General features: G+C 35.7%; 1 protein-coding gene across 1 annotated transcript; it reads right to left on the minus strand.

Annotated features, from left to right (window-relative positions):
* Positions 1–2,036: 2,036 nt before the first annotated feature.
* On the minus strand, positions 2,037–2,523 carry LOC139898306 (EG45-like domain containing protein). Its single transcript, XM_071881035.1, has 2 exons — positions 2,415–2,523; positions 2,037–2,320 (listed from the first exon to the last, which is right to left on the minus strand). The coding sequence occupies exons 1-2, from the start codon at positions 2,521–2,523 to the stop codon at positions 2,037–2,039; spliced, it is 393 nt and encodes a 130-aa protein (XP_071737136.1).
* Between the last annotated feature and the right edge of the window lie 16,342 nt (positions 2,524–18,865).

Below are 18,865 nucleotides of genomic sequence, written 5' to 3' on the forward strand. Positions count from 1 at the left end.
TGATGCAATGTCACAAGAAAGTAATGACACTGTAGAGAGATTTAGCATCCAAGAAGAAGTTTCAGATGACTCTGAAAATGAAGAGGATGAGGAAAATGAAGTGAATGAGGAGGAAACAGTCATAGGAACTCAACAAACGAGAAGAATAATATCACGCTTCCGGGTTTCCCACATGCGGCACCCTACAAGGGTTCCACTTTACGTCCCTTCACACCCTTCACAGCATCTTTTTTTTTAACTTTTTTGCAGGTGTACTAACATCCTTCATCTTCCACATGCGGCACCCTCTTTTTTCTACCGTCCCCCAACTCCCAAATGCGGAACCCCACTTTTTTTCACCATCCCGCAGGTCCCAACTGCGGATATACGTGTTTCATAATTTTTTTTTTGACCATACGGGTACGATAAAGAGAGTGGGGATATATACGGCTTTGGCAAAAAATAAGAATCAAGGATGGAGATGAGAGAGATGTACATTTATTCATGTTTTTAACACTAGTCCTTTTTGTTTTTATTCATTTTCTTTTTAAACCCTGTAACTTCTAGATTATTTATATCCTTTCTAACTAAAATAGTTACGGAGTACATAATACGGTGAATAATTAATTAGACATTATGGGTATGTTTGGCAAAACTAGCTGGAAGCTGCAAGCGTTTAGCTGCAAGCATTTAGCTGAATTTAATTGTTTGTCAAAGTAGCTGGAGCTGTTATAAATTAAGTAAAATGACAAAAATGGACACTAGAAAAAATACTTAAATATCATTATTTTAGTTTAATAAAACATAGTTATTACCAAATAACCGAAAACATATATAATACTACTAATGACGAAAACATATACTCAGTATAATATTGTTACGTATTGTAACATAAAAACTACGTACAGATATAGATGACGCTACAAAATAAAAATAATATATTTAATATATACAAATATAGATGATGGTACAAAATGAAAATAATATATTTTATAGCATCAAAATGGGAGTACTAGTGGATACTTTCAATATCTGTTTGATTTACGTAAGATAAATTCCTAATATTTTATAAGGGTATTTAAGTAATCAAAATAGCAAAAGCTCTTTTTAATTTCAAACGCTACATCATCTAGCGTTTTGTTTTCTAGCTTTTTCAACCCATTAAAGCTTTTACGTTGGTTGAGCCAAACAGAGCTATTTAATTTACAGAAGCTTTTTCTTAGAAACTAAAAGCTAAACGCTCCAAAAAGCTTCAATAAGCTCGCTCCCAAACATACCCTATAAATTACGGAGTAGCATTTAGCAGAATGATTACCTTTATAAACTATAAATTTTTATAAACTATATATTTTCACAATTTAATAATATTAAGCGTAATTTATCTATTTATTTTTCATACAAAACCTATACAATATATGTAAAAAATGGTTGCGTACATATCACTCGCCTTTTGTTAAACGATATTTGACATTTCAAATTTTTTGGCCCTCCCATAAAATTTGTTCAAGATCCGCGCCGGGCTCATATTTACATTCATTGAGAGAGAAAATGCTTCACTTTGTAATCTAGGGAGTAATATTTATAGATAGAAGATTGCATTGTAGAAGAAAAAGGGGCATAGCCTCTAATTTACAATTAGTATTTTGTAACATTGGAGAGAAATAGTAATAAAAGATATTATCTTAACCATATTCATTTGTTTCCTGGTTTCACCATTGTCGATCACATCAAACACGAAAAAACCAACAATTAATTAGCATCCTTACGTGATCGAGCGTCATGTTCATCTCATCGTAACGGATCATTTAGATGCTAATTGACATCATAAAATTTATTCATAAACCTATCACAATATATAAAGTGCAGACAAACAAGCTAGTACAAGGCCCTTGATTCTTATTCAATCTACTAAATGTAGAAACCCACAAACAGATATGATTGCACGTATGATCCAACTTTAGATCCTGAAATTTAAAAAACAGAGAAATTAAAACGAGTCAAAATAATGTAAGTACAACTATCACATTGAACAACAAAAACAAAGAAAGGGTATGAAATTACTCGTGATATTCGATGTTAATCTTCCCCTCATTAGGATCAGCAATCATTGCGAATGCTTCAGCCGAAAGATCAATTTGATTGCCTGCACATCCGGGACAAAGATCAACGGCTGTAACAACAATCGAATTTCCTCTACATGGATGTGGGACACCTGCGTTGGTTCCGCTAGTGCAGCGCACGCGGAACCTCTTCCCACATATACCTTTGTGAGCAAACATACCACCATTTGCTGCTAGAATCATAACACCATGGGTGTTTTTGTATCCATAACAAGAGGACGCTACAAAAAATGAAAAAGAAAAGCATAAAATGCTACATAAAAATACATATATACTTTATACATATATTGGTTTATTGATATTTAGAGTTCTTACGAGTGTAAGGTGGTGTATAGAAAGTTGCTTGGCCAGCAATTGCATCAGCAACTGAAGTAAAAGATGCAACCATGGCTATCAAGATCAAAATTTTAGTCACCAAACCCATGTTTTTTAATTAGTAGTCGAATCTTAATTAAAAGTTCTGAAAATTAGTTGGTGATATATTGGAGAGTTCTTGATTTTGTGAAGGGAAGTAGTAACTGAATTTGCCTTTTATAGACAAAAAATCTAACTTGAACTCTAATATGTATACAACAGTCTTTTTTTTTTTTTAAATAGTAATTTTTTCAAACCAACTTTTAAAAATGGAAACTGAATCAAAATTGTTACAAAAATGGTAAAACGGAAGTTTGGAACTTCGGTTTTGCCATATCCGAAGTTTCAAACTTCAGTTTTGGGTGATCAGTCAGCAGAAACCCTAAACCGAAGTTTGGAACTTCGGTTTTGCAGGCTTTTCAGCAAAACCGAAGTTTCAAACTTCGGTTTTGCAGTATGCATAACCAGTCACAATTATGGACTGAAACCTGCAACCCTAGTCTCAATTATGGACTGGAACCTGCTAACCTATCATGTCAAAATCTGATTTATCATCTTTTTTCATTTATTTATATCACCCTTATCATGGACTCAAACACAAACATCACCAAGAACACAATTCAAGCATTTCAAAGTCAGTTTCAAACACCAACAACACAATTCAAACTAATCTTAATCAGTTTCATACATCAATAATTAAAAAAATGTCTACAATTCGTCCATTCATTGTTCATTTTCTTTGGGGAGGGCAAATTTCATTCCAAAATGGTTGGCTTACTAGTGATAACACAACGATTAGAAGGAGTTTTGTGTTGACAACCAAGGTTAACTGTATGCAGTTAAACAAAATGGTGTATAATTATGTAGGTGTGAGTCAAAGATCACACATGTTAAAAATGTTCTTGTGGGTTCTTTTCAATGGAAATGAATGAAAAAGTGAAGTTACTGATGATAACACTTTGAAAACAATATATTTTTATTCTCAGAATGATCCAAATTACGAGGCTCAAATTGAAATTCAGTTTGAGGAAGTTTTTTCAACCACCCAAGGTTCGGGTTATGTTGATCTTATTCAAACTTTGGAGGGTGGTCAATCAACATCAAACCTCCATTCAACAGTTGTTGAATATGAACAAGAACGAAGAGACGAAGTAGAAAATGTAGTAGACCCCGATGATGGTATATCTACTGCAACCGACGATACAGTTTCTGAATATAGCGTCGAAGATAATGCTTCGGGTGACGAAGGTAGAGAGGAGCAAGTGGAACCACAATTGGAACCTGCCCCAGTTTCACGTTTTGGGTTTGTTAATTCGGGTGAGGGTAGTAATAGTTTTCCATACGATGACGACCAAGAAGCTTCATGGGTTTTTTATGATAAGGAGATCGGTATTGTTTCCAAAGGAATGGTGTTCCAGAACAAATCCGAACTTATTTATGCTGTTCGAAAATGGAATATACAGCATAATAGATAAATAGTTGTTACACAAAGCAAGCCGGGTTATTGGCAAGCACATTGTAGAACAACTAGCTCAAGTTTTAAGGGTCCACAAGAAAGATACAATTGTGCCTGGAGTGTTAGTGGTTCGTCTCACAATCGATCTAAGGTATGGAAAATAACAAAATGGAAAGATGAACACACGTGTTATGGATACGTATCAGAAAACAACAATCGTTGTTTAACCGCTAGCTTAATTGCTACTGAAATTGAACATCAAATATGTGTGGACGTTGCTTATCCTGTTAAAAACATCCAAGCCCAAATAAAAAATACATGGCATGTGGATGTCCGTTACAGCAAAGCATGGAACGCTAGGCGTATTGCAATCGAACGATTGTTTGGAACTTGGGAAAGTAACTTTATTCATTTACCAAATTATATAAATGAATTAGTTACTACCAATCCAGACACAATTGTTGTGTTTGAAAATGGACCTGAAATTTATGAAGGTTTCGCCACCTTTAAATTTGTGTTTTGGGCATTCGGTCCAGCCATTAAAGTGTTTAAACTGTGTATTCCAATGATTTGCATCGATGGCACCCATTTGAAAGGTAGTTATAAGGGTAAACTGTTAACAGCGGTTGCCAAAAATGCTAACAATCAAATTCTACCTATTGCCTTTGCCCTTGTTGATGAAGAAAATAACGAAAGTTGGTCTTGGTTTTTGCAAATGCTCCAAGAAAATGTTATTGGAGACGAAAAGTTGCGTGTCATCTCTGATCGACACCAAGGTATCTTACATGCAATGGGTGCTCAAACATATGGTTGGGAACATAGGTACTGCTTGCGCCACATTCGTAGTAACTTGTTGAGCAAACAAGTGAAATCGCTCAAACACTTGTGTTGGACAGTCGGTTCAACAACAAATCAAATATTGTATAAGAATGCTTTCAGGGCATCAAACAAGCTAGTGTTGAGGCTTGGCAATATTTGCAAGATGCTGATGTAGGCAAATGGACTGTGTATAGGGACAGTCAGAGGAGTCGTTGGGGTAACACAACGACAAAAATTGCTGAATCACTCAACAATGTGTTCCGTCATGCCCGAATGATGCCGATCACAGCGTGTATCGAATATACCTTTGATTACACCAGACAACACTTCTACGACCAAAGTCGAGAAGCAAGGCTATGTAATTCACCACTTTTGAAGTACATGTTTAACATCTTTAACGAACGGGCAAAAAGAGCTCAACGTTACAAAACAACATGTTATCACGAAGAACAAGGTATCTATAAGGTTCATTCAACGTATCAAAGAAGTGGTGAGGGTGGCACTGATTACACAGTGGAGTTTAAAAGGAAAAGGTGTTCATGTGGTATTTGGCAACACCAAAGATTACCTTGCTCTCATGCCATTTCCGTATGTAGCCATTTAAACGAGGATATAAATAAACAAATCAGTAAAAAGTATACAACTCCTACATGGAGAGAGCAATATAGTGATCATTTTAATCCTTTAAGAGATGCGAGCTACTGGACACATATAGAATAGAAAATTATGGCCGATCCATCAAGATTGATTAAGCACAGAGGGTGGAAGCAATCAAAACGTATGAAGAACCAGATGAATGAACGTGAAAAGCAAGCTCCAAAGTGTGGTATATGCAGAACTGAAGGTCACAACAGGAATACTTGTCCACGTACTAGAAACCCATAGGTTTTCATTAGTAATTTGTTGTATTTAGTTTGTTGTATCATGTTTCTTGTAGTTTGTTTCTTGTACTTTGTTTCTTATGAATAAAAAGGTGTTGAAATAATAATATTGCCATTTTACCTATCTTATTCAAGTTACTAATCTATTACAAGTAACTTTAATTTATAAAAGGTCTAGGTGCATAATAGTATTCACCATGACTATCATACATCGTATCGAACTCTAGTGCGTCTTCAAAAACTCCAAATAAAACATACAACTCGATGTTTTCTGAAAGTATACACACTTTTCCTACTAATGCATACCATTCTTCATCATAGCACATTGCTTCGGCTTCACTTGCTCCTGCTTTGTAGTAGTATATGTCCATTGAACGTGGATTCTTTGGTAGCTTTTCTCGAAGAAACTCATTCAACTTTTCCATATTAATGCCCCGAACATCTACGTTATCAAACGTCATTTTAGGCCCTTTACAGAGTTCTGTTTTACCATCATTCCATTCAAAATCACAACCATGATACACGTCAATTGATACGTATTTCAGATTCATTTTTTGTTATGTATTTATGAAACAATCACAGATCACTTTTATAATCCCGAATCTACATATAACCGAAGTTTTAAAATTCGGTTTCAGACCTATCAGAAAATAGCATGCAAAACCGAAGTTTGAAACTTCGGTTTGTCAGGTACTAGACATGTCATAAAAAGCAATACTGTTACCTTTTACTATTACCTTTCACTGTTAGGCAGCTTTTACTGAAACCGAACTTTAAAATGTCGGTTTTTCAATTTTAACTACACTATATAAACCGACATCTATTACAACAAACGGATGTATCACTCTATTCTCCCTTCTCCAAACATAAATTTTAATTTTGTAAACATAAACATGTCACCAATTTCTGTTCAAATTAATGTCTATTGGAATGGACAGTTTTCAACACAAAAAAAGTTTTACTGGGAGTACAAATATAAGTACTTTCAAAATGTGGATGTTAGTCAGATGACAACAATTTCGAAGGTGTTTGAGTGGCTTAAAGAAAACATAACGGTTGAACATTCGGGCGTGCTTTTCTGGAATGAAGGTAAAGGAAAATTCGAGCATCTTTGTGAGGAAGATGAATGGATTATGATCAAAAACGAAGCAATTGTGAAAAACCAACCTCTTCCATTGCATCTAATTTAATTATGTGTTAAATTTCTCTGTGTTGCTTTAAATTATGTGTTTTTATTTTCAAAAAAATGTAACCGTGATTCTGATATTTAAAAAGTGTTGTTCAAAAAATTTGTATTTGCATCTTACTAATATTAATATTTTATTGTTTGTAATGTTATTATATATTATTAAAGTAATTTTAGCGTATGAAATTGTAAATTAACTATCAAAACCATGTTATTTATAAGATTGGTGTTTAAAAAAAAAAAAAAAAAATACCAAAACCGAAGTTTGGAATTTCGGATTTGATAAAACCGAAGTTTCAAACTTCGGTTTAGGGTTTCTGCTGACAGATCGATCACCCAAAACCGAATTTTGAAACTTCGAAAATGGCAAAACCGAAGTTCCAAACTTCGGTTTTACCATTTTTGCAACGATTTTGATTTAGTTTCCATTTTTAAAAGTTGGTTTGAAAAAATTACTATTTTAAAAAAAAATTCTCTTGTTGACAGTATTCTAAAGAAAACATACTTTGTAATATACGAAGCCAATTATATTATATACTTGCATGCATGCACAAATTAAAAAGATGGCTTTGGGTTTTATGTGTGTATGTAAGACCATTATTGCCAACCATATCATCCTCAAAGCTTCTTCAACTTAGCTGTTGAAGTCACCAATGGCAGCGTGGTGTCCTCATCCGTCCTCAAACATTCACCATGCACTTCTTCCTTTTTCAACTTTTTTAAGAAAAAAAAAATCGTTGAATTTCGAACATTAATTTAATTGGTTAAAATAGCGAGTCATATTTTTTTCTAAGAAATATGTCATGGTTGGTGGTGGCTCAATTCTCATTGAGTTCTGGGATAAAGTTTAGGAAAGTACTGATATGACGTCAATAGTCAAAGAAGTTTAATGATAATTGAGAGTAAACTTATAAAATGAAGCAAAAAAAAAAATGTGTAAAATCGAACTAGAACTTATAAAAGGAAGGAAAGTAAAATGTGTGAAATCGAACTAGTTTCCTTACAAAAGGATAAACAACATTGTTAATTATGAATTAGATTAGATGAATCCGTGAAAATCAAGATTCTGTATTAATATGAAATATTGCATATATTTAACTGGCATTACGGTTATTATCAAAGATCTCATCTAGCAAATCAGAAATCAACGTAAAGAACAAAAGCAAGGAAACAAGAATCGACATAATTCTCTTTGAGATATTGTAGCACTCGTCCCTAATTTATTGTTCAGTATTACATTTTAGGATTTACTATACCAATTAATTTTCCAATTCTATAAATAGTCAAATAAGAAAATTAAGTTATACGGAGTATTATTTAATTAATGTATGTGCATATGATTAAAGGAGAAAGAAAACATAAAGGTAAAACTGGAAAATAAACATAGAGTATAGTACTTTCTTATTAAACTGTAAATTTTTTGTTTGATGACAATAAATATGGGACTCGGGGAGTATTGTTTTGTACTCACCCTTATGGTACACTTAACATCTTGTGTGTTGGATGAGGGTGTGAGGTCTCAAGTTCTTGTCCTCCCTTAAGACATTCCGTATTTACCCAATTTATGAAGTGACCACAGGGAGGTTTTATCGACCCGTACTTTAAGATTTTGGCCCGCTTTGTCTGCCCCTCGAGATGGTTTAAGGATCGGTTCCCGATAATGTGGTGCGTTGAAAAATGATGAGTGGGTGGGTTATTTCCTCGTCAGTGATTCCAAATACTTGCTAGGAGAAACATCGAACGCATATACGCATCTATATATCTGTATATAAATGGTGTTAAAGACAAAACTATACAAACAAAAGAATATACCGTCTTATATATGCCACATTCGGGAATATTTACGACTATGTCACTGGTTCAAATTTTGTTGTAGTATTAGATGTGGTTTATTTTGTTTTTAGATCGCAAGCGCTTCAATAAGGATAAAAAGAAACATACAATAGATCGATGTACGTATTATGAAAAGGAAAGGAAAGCAAGATAGTATATAGGACCAAAAGGAAAAATACCATCTATATATTATTGAGAAACAAAACATCAATGTTGTTGATATTTTAAATAAAGACAAGGCTAAAAACAAGTGGACAAGAAAGTCACCAGAAGTTGTTAGGCTTAACGAACAATGCACGTCCAAAGCTAACAATGTAACAAGTTGTAATTACAGATTTTACAGTTAATTAACTGCATTGCATTATATTATGCCTTTTGATGTTCACTAAAAAAAAAAAAAAAAAAGTTGATTATTTTGAAAATATGAGTAACTAGAAAAAAATTCTACCGCGCGTTGCTGCGGTTGTATTCGACGCGCGGTCGAGTTTAGATATACGTTGTTTGGTACCTAATATATCGATTGTTTCACTACTACAAAAAAGGCCTTTTCAAACCGGTTTTTAGGGGCTTCCAAACCAGTTTTATAACCGGTTTGTATGCATAGGGGTTTGCAAAGTCCAGACCGGTTTTAAAACGGGTTTGCAAACCAAACATTCCAAACCGGTTTTCTGCTAAAAACAGGTTTGCAAACCCAATCTTCCAAACCTGTTTTTTACATAAAACCGGTTTGCTTTCTCTCTCTTTTTTTTTTTAAATTTTTTATTGTTTATGCTTATAGTCCAACTCTCTTCATACTAATTTAGAAATTGGTTTGCAACTAATTATGTTAGATAGTTATGTGACTACTTTCATGTAAACTAATTAAATTTGGAATCATAAACAAAATGGATCTAGAGTCTAGACACCAAGATTTGTAAGATATACAAAATGGCTTCAACATCAGGTCAGCACTTCGCTGTATACAACACCTTCCTCAATTTATTTTGTATTATTGATGGTCTCTCAAACTTGGTTTAACAGTATGCAGACACACGAATTTTATGGGACCCTGCAATAGACCAACTTGTAATTAATACTAAACAAAAAGTTTACCAGTGAGTATTATAATGTCATCAAAGAAGATGAATGAACGAAAGGAGATGACCTGAGTGGCAAATACAAGTATCTCTCCAATGAGAAAAAAAACTATAAAAGCGTACAAGTTCTTGAAGCAAAAGGCACCGAAGCTAAATATTGCACCAAGAGAAGTTGTTATGGAAAGAAGCTAGAAAGATATACATGAGGAAAAATATAAAGGGGGGAGTGGAAGGAGGGAAAATATAAAGTTTTGAATTTTTGTTTGATTTTTCGGTACCCGCTCAAAAAAAGAGGAAAAATAAGACCGGTTTTATAAAAAAACAGGTTTGCAAAGTCCAAACCTGTTTTCTTAAATAACCGGTTTCGAAAATATACTTTTGAAGCCGGTTTTCCTAAAAAACCGGTCTCCAATTTCCTTTTTTTTAAAAACCGGTTTGCAAATTTTTTTGGAACGGGTTTTTTGCACTTTTTTAAAAAATAGGTTTGGAAAAGGGGTTTGTATTCTCATTTTTGTAGTAGTGTTTATTGGACGTGTATGTATATGTATGTAATATATGCCGAAATATTTAGTGTTTTTTAACGATGTCCGTGTCGCGTATAGTTAGTCGCGTTGTGTTCGTAAAATTATTTCGAGTTAAACGGTGGTCTCGGAAAAATTTAACTCGCACCGAGCGAGAATATAGGGCCCGTTATCTAGTGTTTTTTTTAACGATATCCGTTTCGCGTATAGTTAGTCTCGTTGGGTTCGCCTGATTTTTTTCGAGTTGAACGGTGTTCTCGGGAAAATTTAACTCGCACCGAGCGAGAAGATAAGGCCCGTTAAAAATTCGGGTGGAAGTAGCTTATTTTATTTTAATAAAATTATATATTTACGCTTTGTACTCGTGTAAATTTGAGGGGTCGTTTTGTAAATTGAGCCGAACTTGAGGGACCGTTTGTAGTGTGAACGCAAATTCTAAACGATAAAACTGAAACGACCAAAGTTTGGTCGACTGTAAACTTGAGGGGTCGTTTTGTAAATTGAGCCGAACTTGAGGAACCGTTTGTAGTGTGAACGCAAATTCTAAACAACAGTTTTAACTGAAACGACCAAAGTTTGGTCGACATTTAGTATATAGGTAAAGACATTTAGTATATAGGTAAATAAATAAATAAATAAATGTGCTAGGACCATTTTTTATTGTGATTGTGACGTGATAAAGTTGTGAGAAATTTTGGGTTGAATGACTACGACTAGTCAAGGTTGTGTGATAGCATCTTGGCATGGGGCCAAGCTAAACAGGCCAACCTGAGTTCCTCATTAATGGATCATCATCAAACTCTCGGCCCAAATGGATGAATTAAACGAGCCCAAAGAAGTAGTTTATTTGCAATTGCACATGATGAATAATAAATTATGTTTGTGTTGGTACGTGGGTATTGATACGTGAATTACATACCACACATGCAGTATCATATCCCATGTTTCTCATGTAATTTGCATTAGTGGTTTCATTTTAGGGATAGTAGTGGTAGTTTCGTTGTTAGGTCCACGTATTTAGGAGTAGTTATTTTGCTTGCAAGGATATAAATATTTAATCGTATTTTTAATAGAACTATGAATGAATTATTGGTTTAAGCCAAGTCTCTTTTCTTAATCTATTTTCTTGGGAGATTAACCATCTCGAATCGGTCAACTATTATTGTGGAAAAAGTAGTGTGCAGTGGTGGGGAAGGTCGAGAGAGACAGTGGTGGGGAAGGTCGAGAGAGACGGTTGTGAAAAGTTATTGGTAATGTGTCAAGGTAGAATTGTAATTTGGTTGGAAAAGTAATAAAAACACCATAAAAAAGACAAATAAAATAGGTTGAACGCCGTTTTATAGCCCGTTGTTGGCGCACTCTCTGCTTTCTCCGTGCTTGGAAAGCACTCCCTTCTTGGTTCCGGACAGGTTTTAGTATTTTTTTTTTTTTTTTTTTTTTTTTTGGCAAAAAACTAGAACTTAAATAAAAACTCGGGGACATTCATCGAAAAGATGAGGCCTCGAAACAATTACAACTCAAAGGCACGAAAGCCACACAAAGAAACAAAACGACTAAACAAAAAAAAAACATAATACACCAAAAGAACTCACTAAACGAACCCGAACAAAACCTCTCAACATAAAAGTACCTCAACTCCTATCCAAGACCTTACGCTTCTTCCTTTGTATCTGCGAGAGCTTTGAACCCGCGCTCGAGCTAAGCAATCTCCCTTCAACGCAAACATCTTTGAGTTCCCTCCTAGCCTCCTCGAAAACATACGCAAAATTGCTCGGCGAAGAACCAACCGCACCACTCTGAAGCTCCTCCGAAGACCCGACATGGTTACGAATCTCAAGCTTTTGACCACTAGTAACATCCTTATCAACAATGTGTCCCAGTCCAACTTCACAAGAACGGGCCTTTAAGCCCACTGAACCAATTAAAGCACCCTCAGGCCCAAAAACCAAAGACTCCTCAGGCCCGACAACCGAAGGCCCTATCTTAGAATCAACATGGGCTAACAAGGCCCCAAATGGGCCGGAGCTCAATCCTAGTGATGGAACATCAAGATCAGAAGGGTTAATATTACACCCTTCTTTGACCGCTTGCACCTGACTCCCCGACGAAGGTGCCTGAGCCGCAATCGAACCAACTTTAAACCCGGGCTTATTCACGCCTGTATGATACGTCGTATAGTGCTCATTATAAACAGAAGAAACCGCATCTCTAACAGGAATTGAAGCATGGTTCTCCTCAATGTCAGCTGAAACCGGGAACTCCCCATCACCAACACATACGTCATCAACACTCGAAGACACGACAGATTCATTGGAAGCCAAAATAAAATCAGACGAAAAAGTATTTCCGTTTAGTTTCTCGGCCACCGCAATATCCGCGATCTCATTAACCCAAATATGACCTTTAACCAACGAAACAGAGAAAACTCCGCAGGAACAAGTTCGTGTAAATGTTTTACACACTTGCTTTCGACAAATGCAAACGACGACCCGGTGCTTAAAAGATTGGCCGACGAACACGCCACTTTCAAAACATTGCCAACCCTACTAGCAACCTTCTTGATACTATCGGCCGATACAAACTTAGCCGGAATACCCCGCACCTCAACCCATACGTAACGCGAGAAAGCATCGGCCTTTGAAGCAAAAGGAACCACCACCTCGAAGTCAGACACAGGCGCATGAACAAGCACTTTGGAATAATTCTCCGAATCACTACACACCACAACAACACCATACGGGCCAAACCTGCTGTAACCTGAAATCACAGCCTTACAATCTAAAAGATAACCTTTCACTTTCTCCTCTGATAAAGGAAGTGAGTGAACCAGAAGAATACTACGAACCAGGCAATCGACCACAACCTGATTTGGCAACACGGAAACAGAGGAACGAGAACGCATACCGCTATGACCAGAAGCCAAAGCGCCTTCACTCCGTCGGACAGGCCATCCGACATAAATGGGGCGGCCAAACACTTTCGATCCATTCATCTCCTGAACCGCCGCAATAGCATCTGAAGGATCAACAAAAGTAATAAATGCAAATCGCCTAAACGACCATGACTTGATTTCCTTAATTAGCCCGATCTTGCCGAACGCATCCTCAAGCATGTTGTGCGAGATCTTGTCCAACCGCCCAATAAAAATAGTGTCTTTCTCAGGTGAAACCGACGGTGAGGCACCTGCATCAGCCACTGGAGCAGAACATTTACCAGAAGATGAAGGAATTCCGGCATCGAAAAAATCGTTGGGGTTGAAATTAGGGGCAGGGATGGACTTTTCAGGGTGGTTGGGGGTGTTGATATTACCGTTAGGGTGAAGAGAGGGTGAAAAGGTGAGGTTAATTGGGTGGGTGGAGTTTGAATTTGGGTTTGGTGACATACTGTACGAAGAGAAAATTGGGGGTTATTTAAGTAGTAGTTTCAGGTTTTAGTTGCTATTATCTCCTCCTGGTGCATGGCGCCAATTTTGGCATTCTGAAGATGCGGTTAGGAGGTGAATGCCGTTCATCCTCATGTAACAATTGGTCTAGCTAACTAAAGTTACTCGATCGATCACGGGGATATGATAGAAAGTCATTACTAATACTGTTGTAGATAATTACTGTTTAACTGTGTAACGACAAAAAAATGGTTGGCCCCTTAAAGATTTGGATGCTTAAGAGTGTTACCTACTTACCTGACAAATGACAGTAATCAAGCGAAGAAATTAAATTTGAAGATTTTTGATTTGATGGAAAGAAAGAAAATAAAATAGAAAGACGTGAATATTTAACAAATTTCAACGTTCACGTTCATCTTGTGCATGGAGTAGGTACCAGTTAACAACATCAACAACAATAGCTTAAAGAAAGAAATATGATCAACCTTCACTTTATGGATGGAATCATGGAAAATTATCGAGAATTGGATTCAACTACTATCGTATTGAAATTATTCTTAAAAAAAATAAATCGGCTTTCAATTTCTGTTTATTTATAACATGCATTCATGGACAAAGTTTAGGGAGGGGCTTCCCCACCCACCGCAACATAAATTAATTTTGTAGGCCTTTTAACAGCTCACAGATTTAGCGAGTCTTTACCATTCTAATCATATATTTTTATACGGACTCCGATTTACTTGATTCAAAAGTGAAAAAATATATAACTCAACGAGTTTTTATATTCATATTTCAATATTTTTAAAAGCACCACACAACAAAAACAACAACAATACCCAATCCCACATATGTAGGGTATGGGGGAGGTGGAGTGTAGACAATCATTCCTCGAACCCTAGATTAGAAGGAAGTCACTACTCCACCCGCGGGTATAGAACCCGCGACTAGATAAGATCGTCCCTCCCTCTACTCAAGAGCCAAGAGATTGCTTCCTAAAGGACCTCCGGCCATGAATGCTCATCAAAATGAGATAGTGTGGGCATACGTACCTGTAAGAGTTATGTGCGCCTAGGAAGATGCAACCATACAAAGTAGCCATAAAATCAAACACATATAGCAGAAATGCACAACAGTATGACAGACAGCATGAATGATATAATGCACAGTAATATGTAGTTTCAAGTAGACATACAAACAAACAAAAAACACAGTCACACACCACCCACCCACACACACACACACAACCACACGCCCACCTACACTCACCCACCCACCCACCGTCACATAAGCATGTATGTGTATATGCTCCCACACACACATAAGCATAAATAAATACCTATACCTAAACACGTATACATATAGAAACTTTCATAGGTATATATACCTAGATACCGATACAGACAAACATATATACACTTAGATACAGTACCTAGATACATACATACATATACATATACATATACATATACATATACATATACATATACATATACAAACATATACATGGGACCCTATATATCACCTAGATAAAAACACATAGATACAGAGGCATATACACGTATACACATAAACATAAGTACAGAAACTCATACGTAGGTACATATACAGACTAATGAATAGACCGTAAATAAGACGTGGAAATATAAAAACAATAATGCAAAATACAGATATACAGGCAAAAACAGATACCATGTAGAGGGATATGTATATATATAATATGTAGTGTAACTATATAAAATATAGTAATATTTATATATAAGGTTGTAAAATAAATATATACTACACTTTTAAAAAAAAATAAAAAAAAATAAAAAAAAAATTCTAGGGCCTATATCGAGTCTTACTCAATTACACTAATTCTACTCCTCCACAGATTCCTATCAGAAGTCATGTCCTCCGTCAGTAGAAGCTCTTTCATGTCAAGCTTCAATCTATCCTCCAACCTACGTCTGGGTCTACCTCTTCTCCTTACACCCCCAACAGCGAGGGTCTCGACTCTCCTAACCGGGGCTAAAGGTGGGCGCCTCATAACATGCCCAAACCATCTAAGTCGTCCTTCCCTCAGCTTGTTGGTTATGTTCCCAACTTTCAAGTTCTCCCTAAACACTCCATTTGGTATCATATCTAGCATGGTCTTACCACACGTCTACCTAAACATCCTCATTTCTGCCACCTCCATCCTCCTCTCTTGAGCTTTCGTCATTGGCCAACACTCTGATCCGTACAACATGGCTGGTCTGATTGCCACCTTGTAGAATTTCCCTTTCAATTTGAGGGGTATCTTCTTGTCGCACAACACACCTTTCGCTGCCCTCCATTTCAACCATCCTACTCGTATACGATGCGCCACGTCCTCATCTATCCTTCCCGATTTTAAAAGCACCAATTAACTATAAAAGTGACATTGGTCTCACAATAAACAAATTCAACCTAAAATTATATAATATGATCCTGACCACCAGATAAAAAAGTTCAAACTTCATCACTGCATGCATGTACTTGTAAATTAAGGAAAAAAACTATGATCAGAATTGATGTCTGATTCATTAGATCCGATCCATTAGTGATATATACGGAAGATCTAGGAGATCTATAGTAGATAGAAGTTGATGATGTAAATGATTTACGGGTCAGATATGAATGATGATAAAATGATGATAAATCATAGCTTTTAGACAAAGTAATACTCCATACTAAATAATACTCTATTTAGTATTTGTAAAGTTTTGAGGGGAGGTTTCCATTTGAGGCACTCTCGCGAATGGGTTTTGTTTATCTTCATGTTCGTAATCTTTACCTTTTTAGCACAAGAACTTATATAACACCTTCAGGGCATTCATCGAAAAGATGAGCCTCGAAACAAATACACCCAAAGGCAGCAAGGCCAAATGGAAAAAAAAAATTGATAAAGGCCACAAACCCTACCACTAAAATGAAACAAATGAAATACGAGCCTCAAGCAAAGATTAAAGGGCAAGCAACCAAACCACCAGACCATTACAAACCATATCGCAATAGAAAACAGAGCTAGTAAATCACAAACAAGAGGTCAAAACATCTTTAAATCCGCTCGACATTAAACTTCTTCAATTCCTCCCGATGAACTTTTTATAGTCTATTTGTATTAATGTAAATGATCGTGGATAACTCACGTCTTTGTTCAACACAGATTGAAGAATCCATCAAAAGGTAAATTGTCGACTTGCAAGATTGTGTGACCGTGTGACAATCTGAAGCAAACATTAGCAAATCTGGACCTAAAAAGGCCATAACTCACCCAATTCCTACACATAAGCAAAGGGGCAAAATACTCGGCAGAGGAGACATACTTAAAGCTAAGACTCACTCGAATTACCAAACTCCCAACAAGTCAGCCCATGCAACAAAGACGACCATATATTTAACGATGACAATCAAATAACACCTTGTATTAATAGTCTGATGACATATTTGTTGATGACGACATTGTTATAGATAATAATTTGATTAATCATGTTTATATATTATTTATCAAGTAACTTTCCTTCTTTCAATTATAGCAATAGAAGAAGCTCTAAACAAATAAAACTAAAAAAATCAGAACAATGTTTGTGATTATCTTTAACCTTGTATGATTTATTTTTTATAAATATATCCCAAGTACTACTTTTTTCGATTATCAGTACCAAACGGTATAGTAACACATTTAACAGTGTCGGTATTAGAACTGTACGGCTACCAAACCACTTATAATAATGATACAGTATTAGATATTGTGTGAGGGTAAAAAAATATAGCAATACCAACTAGTTTAGTACGATTAGATATCAATTCTATACCATGCTCATCCGTATGTATAATAACATCAAACTACAGGGCATATGATATGATTTAATATCAGGATACTGTCGAAATCTCCGGTTTAGTCAACAAACAAGTGATATTACATTTCTGTTAATGTTGGTGATTTTAGTGAAATCCAACGAATCATTTTAGTGGATTGGATTTACTAGGTTGAAAGTGGTAGCTATCTTTTGATACTCAAGAACGGATTAAGAAAATGTGGAGTACACGTTCGTCAAAGAATTAAAGAGATGGCTTGATTTAGGTTTTAGTTTGTGATGAAACAAACTAAAGTTGGCTGTTTAGGCTAATGGTGCGCCACACAAGGTGGTGGAGTGCGTCGCAAGGTGGTGGAGTGCGTCGCATCTGCTTAATGATGTGTCGCACCATATAACGTAAAGGGACCATGAAAACTCCAGTGGCTATTGGATGATTTTGGGTACGCCACATCTCTCCTTGATGCACCACACCATATAGCTGGAATGGGAAGTGGTGCGCCGGGCCTCTTCAATGATGCGCTACACCATACCGGTGGTTATGCAGAAATGCAACCTTTACGAAATGTTTTGCAACTATTGACAAATGGTTTCCTTGTATGCATGGACGTTTTGGGACATGCTTAAGTGATTTATTAGGTTACTATTGCAACACTTCATTACACCTTTAGACCAATTATAAATATAAAGCTTCATTCTATGAAGAAATGTTACAGATTTTAGGTAAAGTAAACACACTTTCAACATATAACATCCAGATTATACAATCTATAATTGCTAGATTTATTATCTTTTATCCAGGACGATAAATCATTCATTGTCTTATTCCAATTAAGATTTCATATAACCCGTAGTTAATAGGGTTGAAATACTTTATTAGGAAAGTGACTACACGATTCAAGGAACAATCCAGTCATCATATTCTACAACCCTTGCCATAATTTATAACCCTTGCCATAATTTATAATAGTTAACCCAACAGAGCATATATCTAATGAAATTAACTAGACAAAGCCTGAACATGGTAAAAATCTGGTCAGCATATTTAGTTGCGGATCAGGAAATAAAATTAACTAGACATACAAAAATATTAAAATTCAGCCTGCTATATTATTTCGGCTTCAGGCCCAACCCAAAAACTAAATTTTGAGTTAAACAGATGGAAACGTACAATACGTAATATAGTGGAGTATTATTTTTGGAAATGCCATCTCAGATTCCAATTACATTACGTGTAACATTTTTATTATCAAAATAAACGCAACAAAGTTTGATGTATTTCACATCATGTATGGTTTTTGGACATCACATGCTTGTAGAAAGGCGTTTTGCGTGGATTACTAATTATAATTATTATTGTCAAAGCATATACATAGTAAGTCTCACTTAATGGTATTCTAAAATCGCATTTGGATGAATTTAAACAAACAAGAAAATGTA

The sequence above is a fragment of the Rutidosis leptorrhynchoides genome, chromosome 3 (genome assembly GCF_046630445.1).
Source record: "Rutidosis leptorrhynchoides isolate AG116_Rl617_1_P2 chromosome 3, CSIRO_AGI_Rlap_v1, whole genome shotgun sequence".
Taxonomy (NCBI): Eukaryota; Viridiplantae; Streptophyta; class Magnoliopsida; order Asterales; family Asteraceae; genus Rutidosis; species Rutidosis leptorrhynchoides.

What these genes read in the sequence shown, in the direction of transcription:
- LOC139898306 (XM_071881035.1), bottom strand. Translation starts at nt 2,523, where the DNA reads ATGGGTTTGGTGACTAAAATTTTGATCTTGATAGCCATGGTTGCATCT. An exon ending in CTATACACCACCTTACACTC is followed by an intron (nt 2,321 to 2,414) that starts GTAAGAACTCTA and finishes CATTTTTTGTAG; the next exon opens with CGTCCTCTTGTTATGGATAC.